At 42.4% G+C, this 11,653-nt stretch overlaps 1 protein-coding gene across 1 annotated transcript; it reads right to left on the reverse strand.

The window, feature by feature from the left end:
• Window positions 1-1,391: 1,391 nt before the first annotated feature.
• On the reverse strand, window positions 1,392-5,033 carry LOC123083525 (probable leucine-rich repeat receptor-like protein kinase At1g35710). Its single transcript, XM_044505550.1, has 2 exons — window positions 1,858-5,033; window positions 1,392-1,765 (listed from the first exon to the last, which is right to left on the reverse strand). The coding sequence occupies exons 1-2, from the start codon at window positions 4,898-4,900 to the stop codon at window positions 1,548-1,550; spliced, it is 3,261 nt and encodes a 1,086-aa protein (XP_044361485.1). The 5' UTR covers window positions 4,901-5,033; the 3' UTR covers window positions 1,392-1,547.
• Window positions 5,034-11,653: the final 6,620 nt, after the last annotated feature.

The following is an 11,653-nucleotide window of genomic DNA, read 5'->3' on the forward strand; positions in this document are numbered from 1 at the left end:
CTTCTTCTTCTTCTTCTTCTTCTTCTTCTTCTTCTTCTTCTTCTGCTTCTTCTTCTTTATATATAGTTTTTTCTTTTCTGCTTTATTTGTTTTCTTCTATTTATTTTTGAGTAGTTTTTTATATAGTTTTTTCTTTTTTGCCGTGATCCTCTCTACTCTTTCACACATGCTATACTCCTATGCGAGGTGGGACTAAAAATAGCCCTGTCAAAACCTCTTTAGTACCGGTTCGTGCTAGGGGAGAAAATGATGTCAGAAAGGGTTGAAAATTGATGACGTGGCTTAGAATGGTGCGTACTGAACGCAAAAAAGTCTGAAGTTGTAATAAGTTTAAAAAATGAAGTGCCGGTGTAACAGACGAGTTTTCGTCCGAAACCGGCCCTGATACTTCGAAAGTTATTGTCCAGTTTGTACACGAAGTGCATCCAGTTTTTGCCGTAACACAAGAAGTAGTCCGGAGTTCTAATAAGTTATTAAAAATAAAAAAAGGCGCAATGCTCGTTAGTTAGCTTCAAGCCTTTCGGAATAGGGTAGACTACACTGCACACAGCTCCGTGCAATCTATTCTATTCCGAAAGGCTTGAAGCTAAGCAAGCTGCATGTGAGCATTGCGCCTCTCCATCATCTCTGCACTCACGTCTTATAAACAGCTCCTACTGCCTCTCTCCTAGCGAGGTGGGACTAAAAATCAGCTTAATAAGAAACTCTAGTACCGGTTCATGACATGAACCGGTACTAAAGGAGTTCGTGGGGCCCACGGCCTGACACAGCATCATTAGTACCGGTTCGTGGCATGAACCGGTACTAATTGTTGCCCACGAACCGGTACTAATGATGTCCGCCCGCCTAGCCGTTGGAACCGGCACTAATGGACACATTAGTGCCGGCTCAAAATCAAACTGGCACTAATGTGTCTCAGATTAGCCCCTTTTTCTACTAGTGTGGGCTTATCTGGCCCGAATGTATGCCCTGTTTTCTACTAGTGTGTAGCTCTACTCCCCATGTTTCTACTGTGATGTCTAACACTCTATGCATTGATATGTCTCCAACGTATCTATAATTTTTGATTGTTCCATGCTATTATATTACCTGTTTTGGATGTTTATGGGCTTTACTTTACACTTTTGTATCATTTTTGTGACTAACCTACTAACCGGAGGCCCAACCCGTATTGCTGTTTTTTGCCTATTTCAGTATATCAAAGAAAAGGAATATCAAACGGAGTCCAAACGGAATGAAACCTTCGGTAGCGTGATTTTTGGAACAAACGTGATCCAGAGGACTTGGAGTGCAAGTCAAGAAGCTCCTGAGGCGGCCACGAGGGTGGAGGGCGCCCCCCTATAGGGCGCGCCCCCTGTCTCGTGGGCCCCTCGGGCGTCCACCGACGTACTTCTTCCTCCTATATATACCTATGTACCCCGAAACCATCAGGGGAGCCACCGAAGAAATATTTCCGCCACCGTAACCTTTTGTATCCGCGAGATCCCATCTTGGAGCCGTCGCCGGCACTCTGCCGGAGGGGGAATCCGCCATGGAGGGCTTCTACATCAACACCATAGCCTCTCCGATAAGTTATTCTCTTCTGTTGTTATTGGTGTTGTCGGCCGTTGGTCCAGAATATCTTTCACCATCATTGATTGTTCGCCGTTAGAAAGACTACCATCTAATAAATTCCTTGGATGCTTGCCCATCACTAGCTCTAACACAACCACCCCAAAGCTATAGACATCACATTTCTCTGTCGCAACAGATGTGTACGACAGTTCTGCACAAAAGTGTCGAAAACATTATAATTAGGAACAAATGGATAGAGACGGATGCTTCTGATGTGAAAAACATGGTTATACTAGTACGTACCAGGAGCTATGTAGCCAAACGTTCCTGCTAGTGCACTCCAGTTTGATGAATCGGGCTTAAGAATCCTTGCTGTGCCGAAATCCGAGACAAAGGCCTTGAAGGATGTATCAAGTAAGATGTTGTTGCTTGTGATATCTCGATGGATTATAGGTGGACTGCATTCGTGGTGCAAATAAGATATTGCTTGAGCCACATCAGTTGCAAGAGCAATTCTCTTCTTCCAATCTAATTCCTTTGCTAGCTCCTGATTTTCCAATATTCCGTGGAGGCTTCCCTGCTGAATGTAGTCGTAGACTAGAAATTTATACACTGGATGGGAGGAGAATCCATACATTTTGACAATGCTTCGTTGTCGGATCTGCGTTAAGATTTCCATTTCACTACGAAATCTTCTTTCATCATCCAACTCTTCTTCTGTCTGATGAAGCTTCTTCACAGCAACCAGCTGCCCGTCTTGGAGTTGTGCCTTGTAGACTTTGCCGTATCCTCCTGTTCTAATGATATACTTATCATCAAAGTCTTCTGTTGCCCTTACAATATCGTCAAATGCTAATCTTCCATCGAAATTCCAAACAGAGAATAGGTCCCTTGCTTCAGTGCTAACACTTTCTTGTGGTTCTCTCCTGTTATAATTAAGCATTATTGTGACAACAATTGCAGCAATAATGCCGCAACCCATCACAAGAACAATTGGCAAAAGCAAACCAAGTATCTTCCCCTTTTTGTGAGCAGCTACCGGGGTTGAATAACAAGGTGGCAGGCCAGGGAGGTTGCGACACAGACCTTTATTGGGAAGAAACCAACTTGCTGAAGCATTTTGGAGTAGCCGTGCTGTTGGGACCTGCCCTTCCAACTCGTTGTAGGACACATCAAGTGTTGAAAGGCTCACCATGCTTGCAAAGGACGATGGAATGCTGCCACTGAACTGATTGTGTGATAAATTAAAAAATTCTAGCATCTCCAACTTCCCAAGTTGTTGCGGCAACACACCAGTGAAGTTATTGTTGCTCACATCTAACATGATCTGCAGGCCTGCCAAATTTCCAATCACACCAGGCAAACTCCCACTGAAGCTGTTGTTGTTGATCTTCAAGGACAGTAGTTTCATGCAGGTCCCAAGTTCCTCTGGTATTAATCCACTCAGTCTGTTCCCAGATGTATCAAGGTATGCTAGATTGCGTAGCTTTTTTATGTGTGTAGGTATGGATCCAGATAATTGGTTTGATGACAAGTTCAGGCTAGATAGGTTTTCTAAAGTGCAGATTTCTGGTGGAATCTCACCACTCAGATAATTAGAATCGAGTGTTAGTTCTTCTAGGTTTGACAATTTAGAAAGGATTGGAGGTATGGAACCTGTGATCTTATTTTCTGCTAGATGTAGTACCGTTAGCTGGGTACATGCACCTAGATTTGGTGAGATCTGCCCAGACAATCTATTCGATGCTAACCGCATCTGTACAAGTTGTGGATAGACACCAAAATGCTGAGAGAGATCTCCTGTTAGTTGGTTCGACTCAAGGCGAAGTCGAACCAAACTCGTACATGTCTTTAAACTCCTTGGAATGGGGACACTGAACATATTAGAAGAGATCTGGAGATATTGAAGTCTGCCACCTAAACATATATTTGCGGGTAAAGGTCCAAAAAGTGAGTTGTTAGACAATGCAAGTTCAACAAGGCTGATGAGATCTCCGAATTCTCGGGGAAGAGAACCTGATAATTTGTTATCGTAGATTTGCATTCTTTGGATGCTTTGCAACTTCCCAAAAGTTTTCGGTATTGATCCTGAAATTTTGTTCTGATACAAGTCTAAAATTTCAAGGTTCATCAGATTGCCAATCTCTTGGGGAATGGAACCGGTTATCTGATTTTTAAAGAGGGATAGTTGTACTAGCTTGGAAATATTTCCTAAGTTGCTAGGAATTGAACCGGATATTTGGTTGTCAGCCAAGGTTAAATCCTCCAGATTTAGCAAGAGGCCTAATTCTAGAGGTATTGGACCTGTTATCTGATTTTCATAGAGGTGCAGTACCACTAGCTTGGTAATATTTCCTAAGCTGTCAGGAATAGAGCCAGATATTTTGTTGTCGCCGAAGTCTAAATACTGGAGATTCGGCAAGACGCCCAATTCTAAAGGTATTGGACCTATGATTTGATTTGTATAGAGAAAAAGTTCATTGAGCATAGTGAGGTTGCCTAGTTCTGGGGGTACTGAACCTGTTATTTTATTTTCGTAGAGACCAAGTTGGTTTAGCATAGCGAGGTTGCCTAGTTCTGGGGGTATTGGTCCTGTGATTTCATTTTCAAAGAGATAAAGTGTGTTCATTGTAGTGAGATTGGTTATGGAGATTGGAATTGGACCTGAAAAATCATTTGAATTAAGGTCAAGAATTTGCAAATGGACTAGCCTGCCAAGTTCTTGGGGTATAGGCCCTGAAAGTTGATTACCAAACAGGCATAATGCATTTAGTTGGCTCAGATTTCCAAGGGTTTTCGGTATCAAACCGCTTAAGGTGCTGTTGCTTAGTTGTAGATTTTGTAGGTTGACAAGTCTTCCAATCTCCTCGGGAATGGGACCTGATACCATGTTTTGGTGAATGAGAAGATCAGTTAACATTGTTAGGTTACCCAGAGATTCAGGAATATGTCCTGTGAATCTGTTAAATGAGAGCTCAAGCAGCCTGAGACTTTGCAGGTCACCAATCTCAGCAGGAATTTTCCCTGTGAGCTGGTTGTAGGGAAGGTTAAGTACCGAAAGTGCCGACAGTGAGCCGATACTAGCAGGCAGTGCACCATGAAGACTATTGTTATGAAGGTCGATATATGTGAGGAATGGAAGAGCCGAGAAGTTGAGCTCACCAAGCTGGCCACGGATGCCAGCACCCGGCAGCGAGATGTTGGTCACCACCCAGGGCATGTTGCGGCCATGGCGAACAACCGTGCACATGATGCCCGTCCAGTTGCACGGGCTGGTGTTTTCCTGCCAAGAGCTCATCTGCAGCGGTGGGCTTGCGAGTGTAGCTTTCCAGTGAAGGAGGGCCATGTGTTGAGACCTCAACAAGATCCCTCCATGACGTGACGCATGTGCTTCTTCCAAGAGAAGAAGGCATGGCACCAGCAGTAGGCAGAGGTACAACAATGGTGTTGAGAAAGATGGCACCTTTCTGCCTAGTGTCTGCATGTTGTGTATTGGTTGGAGGATGTGATTCCGTGGAAACCATTGATGAGTATTTAAGGAATGTCTCGTCCAGTGTCATGAGGTCCTCAGTCAGTCAACACACAACAGTTGAGTGGAAGCTGCTGCTGGATGATATTCTTCAATATCTGTCACCATCTCTGACCCATTTTTCTTTCTTTTGGCAGCTTTGTTGGACTGCCAGTTTTTTCTTTTTCAGCGTGATCATCTCTTACTCTATTTTATTTCCTCGTGCCTGTGGAAAGACGATACAGTAATTACTCCCTGAAAGCAAATTGAAAGCAGGGATAGAAGGGTACCCACCACAGCATACGCCTACTCATATCTTTCCCAGTTCTCCTCCATCTACAACTTATGCACTTAATGGACTTTTGAATTAACATTCTGGTAGAGTTTTTATCTGATGGTATCTCCTCTGATTGATTTGATAGTATTTCTTGTTTGTTTGACCATCTGCTTGAATATTTCCTAAGCTATTCTCTAAAATGTTTCCATTTTTGCTTTTCAGCTGGTACGGAACAAAATATTTAGCTCAAGTGGATGGTTAACCATGGCAAAATTCCATTCTGGAATTCTATCGATGGTGAATATAAAGGTTTATGTGCTGAATTTTGGTTCATACGAATCCTGGACCCCAAGTATTGTGTCCTGTGTCCGAGGGAATACGAGGCAGTGGCTGCAACTTGTTTAATTCAAGTGGCTGGCTGAAGAAAAGTTCAACTTGTGGGATACAAGTGGGGGAATACAATTAAGCAAAAAGTTGGAGCACACTGACCAAAGAAAAGTTCCAAGCTCAAGTGGATTGATTTGGTAATATTCTACTTCTTCAAAGTTGATGATTGCCCAACACTTTGTAAATACAAGTAATTGAAAAGCGTGCAAATGATAGCTGTGTGTGCGTGTGCGTGTGCGTGTGTTGGCAATACAACTTTTATGGTGATTGGCAATGCAACTTTTTTTTATCAACCAACACAACCACTTTTATGATGATTGGCGAGTTACGACTTGTAATTTCATGTAACTCTACCTCCCATTTTTTCTGACCGTTAGAAATTCATTTTTTTGTAAAAAGGATATTAATGGTAAAGTCACTTATTCCGTTCCTTCACCACGAGACTTTCCTGGCCCATTCCCCACGCAGATGAACGCGTTTCCGGTCGCATAGCCGCCGCCGCCGCCCTTCCCACCGTTCCGATTAAGCAATCCCACGGTGGCCCTGATCCAGGCAAGCACCACCAGTCTGCCTCCCTGGTGTTACTCGTGCAGGCAACGATCCGGCCCGCCTGAAGGAACTGCAGAGCCACCGTCATGTTGTGTGTTGGTTGGGGGATGTGATTCTGTGCATGCTGGAACTGACGATATTTAACTAGCAGGTTGTCCATTGTTATGAGGATCACACTTAACATTTGATTGGAAACTTCTGCTGGACGACTATTCTTTTCCCCTGCAGAAAAGAAGATGACTATTCTTCGGTGTCACCATCTCTTCCTTTATTTCTTTTCTATCATGCCTGTGGAAATAATGACACAATAATTACTCCTAGAAAGCAATTGAAGGCAGGGACAGTAATCCTACTGATCATGTATTTCCCAGTTAACATTGGGCTGAGTATTTATTTGATGGTATCTCCTGTGATTGGTTTCCTAGTATTTCTTGTTCATTTGGTCATATAACTTGTAACTGCTTCAGTTATGGAAATTCCATATAGTAATTGAAGCAGCTTATATTAAGCTATCCTCAACCGTACTAATGTTCTCCTTGTCCTTTTTCAGATGCTACATATGAGATCAATTGTGGGAAAAATTCCGCTTTGGGATTTACATCGATGGTAAAAAATAAAGGTTTCTATGTTCAGATTTGGCTGATACAACTACTGAAACGGAAGTCCTGTTGGAAGTCATGTCTCTGAGGAAAAATGAGGGAGCTGTTCAAATACGGTAGTACATCATGCATGTTCTTCGCATGTCCGTGGTTGCACTAGCTGAGTTGAACTTTGAGGTGAATTTTTATATACTTTTGTGATAAAGTAATTATTATGGGGTGTGCTAGCTCTCCTGTTTTCTGTCACCTGGTTTTTTTTCGTACCATATGATCACATGCCATCCCCTGTTAAGTTTGTATAGTATTAGGCATGGCGTGAAGAAAATTAAGGTTGGTGTATGCCAATAAATGCTTTATAATAAAATTAAGTAAGCCACCAGGAGTACTAAGAAGAGTTCTCGCAAAAGAAAAAAAAGTACTAAGAAGAGCTCTCGCAAAAGAAAAAAAGTACTAAGAAGAGCAGATGGCCCTCAGTCAGTCAACCACACGACAATTGAGTCTGTGGCCACCTCTGCCCCTTAATTTTTCTTTCCCATCTCTTCTTCAGTGTCGCCATCTCTTCCTCTTTTTTCTTTCCTCACGACTGTGGAAAAATGACACAGCAATTATTCTTAGAAAGCAATTGAAGACAGGGATAGAAGGGTGCCCAACGCGTGCACCTAGTCATATCTTTCCCAGTTATCCTCCGTCTACAACTTATACACTGAGTTAAACATTTAGAAATTTTTTATTTGATGGTATATACTGTGATTGGTTTAATAGTGTTTCTTGTTTATTTCATCATGCAACATGTAACTGCAATTCCATAAAGAAATGGAAGCAGCTTGTCTCAAGTCATTTTCTATAGTACTAATGTTTCCCTTATTCGCTTTTTAACTGCTACAAAAGATTAAGAACTCATTGTTGGTGCCGCAATGCAGCGATTAAATGTGGGGGAAATTCCCAAGTCTTGTTGGAAAAAAATAAAGGTTTCCGTGTTGAATTTTGGTCAATACAAATCCTGGACCCCAAGTCTTGTTGGAAGTCATGTGTCTGAGGAAAAATGAGGCAGTGGCTGCAGCTTGTGGAATTCAAAGCCTGCACAACCAAGCAGCATCATGACGACACTGACTGAAGAGAATTTCCTAGCTCAAGTGGGTTGACTCAGTAGTTTCTACTACTAGTGCTTTATGTACGTGTTGATTAGTTGCCGTGTAACATCCAACACGCTAGTATTCCCAGGTATGCCCTTTGTACTTTACGAGTAGTAATCAAAAGTGTGAAAATTATTATTACGCTTCAGTACTTTGGTATCTTGTACAGATGTAGAGTACAACATATCAGAAACGGCAGTAAACACTCACGCATTTTCTGTTCATTTGATCATGTAACTTGTAAGTGCTTCAGTTATGTCTTAAGCTATTCTCTGAAGTGTTTCCCTTCTCGCTTTTCAGCTGGTACATAGAACAAAATTTTAAGCTCAAGGACTCATGACTGGTGACGCAACGCAAAGACAAGTTGTGTGGAAATTTCGCCACCGGTGGTGGTAGAAATAAAGGGTACAGCGTTTAATTGTGGTCCAACAAAGCATGGACCCCAGGTCTTGTTGGAAGTCAAGTCATGTGCCCAGGGAAACGAGACAGTGGCTGCAACCTGTGGAATTCAAGCAGCATTCTATGGTCAAGTGGTCTTGTTGGATGTTACACGGCAGTCAACCATTCTGAGTTGAGTTGAATTAATATCTACTTTTTTGATAAAGAACTTCTGGGGAATTGAAGCAGGTGGAAGTTTTTTTCTTCTTCTAATAAATATGCTGTTTTCCTGTTGACCAAAGCTGTTGTGCAGCAAAGGTCCAAACACGACGATTCTTCAGTGTCATGTTGCCTGCTAGATTTACTGCATGAGTAGTAGGCACCAAACCTAGCTGAAAGTAGTCAGTCACAAGAAACGAAAGCATCAGGCTCCAAATCAATCTTCACTGAAGAGGTCGAAGACAGAGCCAACTCCTTTGTCTGGAATCGCAGCAGCAGCAGCGATTGCTCTGTGAAAATGTGGCTCCGGGCTGTAATAAGTATATTTTCCGTAACTGTTCTTTAGCACTTTCAGAGCCTGTTTTCGCGCCATTGTTTTTAGTTTTTACTGTTTCCGGACTATTGCAGTCTGTTACCTTCGGTTTCAATTTTGGTAATGGAACCAGGAATGCCTTCTAGCTCTCCGATGCTCTAAAAAAGTTTTTCAGGCAACTGGTTATTAGCAAACGTGTAAATGATTTGTTGTTCCATGTGAATCTTTTATGAGTACATACATACACACATGAACCTTGCTTGTCTTAGCTGCTAAATTTCCCACAGAGAGAAGTAGGCTGAAAGAAGTCACTACCTGTGTAGCTATCTGAGCAGACGGGTATTTTTGCTACAGCAGCAGAGCTAGCCCAGTGGTACGCCGAGCTTGCAAATGTTTGAAACCAATGCTTTCAACACAAAACCAACTGCAACACCTCATTCTTCACTATTTGTTACCAGCATGCGGTGCTCATGTTGTTGATGCCTCTACGGGAAGCAAATTTCTTCAGGCCCTGTGTCCGCTAGCTCCGAATTCTACATGTAACACAAAATCACAAGAATCAGATCAAGACTCTGCTAAATGGAACAGAGGATCAGCACAATCCAGTTCAGTTGCTTTATTTGGGTTCTTATCTACTGTCACTTTTGTTGATGGATTATTTATGCCTCGACAGTCCAGGATAGGAAAACAGACCCAAACACCCCTTTGATGTGAACAACGCTCGGGACCGAGCACCTCGACATCATGGTAAGATTCACACGGAACAACGAATCATTTACACGTTTGCTAATAACCAGTTGCCTGAAAATCAAATCAGCGACTGTCAATTTTCCTTAAGACGATTGCCAACGCTCGGGACCGAGCACCCCGACCCTGATGCTTTTTTTAGAGCAACAGGGAGCCAGAAGCCATCCCCGGTTCCATTATCAAAATGAAACCAAAGGTAACACGGTGCAATAGTCCCGAGGCAGTAAAAACTAAAAACAAGGGGTCTGAAAGTGCTAGAGAGGAGCTCGGGAAAATATACTTATTACAGCCCGGAGCCACATGTCTATGATTGCAGTAGCTTAGCTCTCACTGTTGTCGGTCATCTGGGACTTTGCATATCATATCATTTCAACCTTTGTTAAGTTTTTATTAGGCATGAAGAAAAAAGAATGTTGTATCTTTGTTCCATTTCAATCTCACCAATCAATGTTTGAAATTTAGTCTAGTAGTAAATTATTTGTTGTTCCATCTGAAGGACGAGGACTACATATTCCTGGATATAATGCTCCATTATAAGGTTAAGGACTTCATACTCTTGCCTTACAGGCCCGTGTAAGTTCTTTTACTTAGTCCTATGGTAATTTTCCTTTTTATGCTCCCAGCTTCGTGTGTTTACATTTATTTGTTCTTATTTCTGCATCGACCACTTACAATGAGTCATGAACTCATCCCGAGGCATAGGGAGGGAGAAGAATCAGTATATTTGCGTTGCGTAAACCGTTGCAGCTTTTCTGCTTTGTTCTCCTCTTTATTTAAACAGCTCATTAGCTCAACTAGCTAAGATAAAGATCCTTATCTTGCGCCATGAGCAAGCTTCACGGCCGTGCCATCCCACGACCCTTGACCATGCGTCAAGTTCTAAGCCGCTACAGCCGGTACTCGTGCCATCGCACGAGGCGATCGTAATAGCATGCAACTACTGATCCGGCCATGTCGTGAACAGGCTCATGCTGCATGGATCGGTTATTGTTTTTGCTAGAAATAAAACCTACGAGATGACACAAAATGATTACAAACTTCAACATATATAGATGGTATATGAATGACTCGAGGCAAAACATAAACCTAAATCGGCTTCTGCAATGATAGACCTTGGCTTCTCACTACATGAATCCCTTATTGTAATGTAAGTGTGCTGAAAGGCACGGGACAGGAGCTAGAAGAGGGTCGTTGGCTGAGTTTGGTATGCCTCCTGCATGGTTGGCCTTGCTTGTGGAGAAGATTCCAAGCAGGAAAAGGCCAGCTTGATGAGCAGAGCTAAGCTATTCCCTTCTGCTGTTGTTGGTGTTGTCGGCCGGTGATCGAGAATATCTTTCACTAGCATAGATTGATCCCCTCTCGATAAACCACGGTCTAACAGATCCCTTGGATGCTTGCCAATCACTAGCTCTAGCACAACCACACCAAAGCTATTTACATCATATCAACATATTAGATTTAGGAACAAATGGATAGGGATAACTGCTTCTGATGTGAGCAACAATGTTATACTAGTATGTACCAGGGGCTATGTAGCCATTTGTTCCTGCTAGTGCACTCCAGTTTGATGAATCGTACTTGAGAATTCTTGCTGTTCCGAAATCCGAGACAAAAGCCTTAAAGGTTGTACCAAGCAAGATGTTGTTGCTCGTGATATCTCGGTGGATAATAGGTGGACTGCAATCATGATGCAAATAAGATATTGCTTGAGCCACATCAGTTGCGAGAGCAATTCTCTTATTCCGGTCTAATTCCTTTGCTAGCTCCTCATTTTCCAATATCCCATGGAGCCTAGCTGTATGGCCTGATTTCTTCCTTGTGCTGCACTAAAGTATGGCCTCTGCTGATAGAATAACCTGCATCCCTGAAAGATTCCGTAAAGAAATATAAGAGCGTTTAGACAATTTTCCCCAAATATAAATTTTATTTACGAAACTTATTAACAAATAGTTCATTTTTAGTCTAACTAGTTCTTTTGTTAAATCTGAA

This window comes from Triticum aestivum, chromosome 1B (assembly GCF_018294505.1).
Source record: "Triticum aestivum cultivar Chinese Spring chromosome 1B, IWGSC CS RefSeq v2.1, whole genome shotgun sequence".
NCBI lineage: Eukaryota > Viridiplantae > Streptophyta > Magnoliopsida > Poales > Poaceae > Triticum > Triticum aestivum.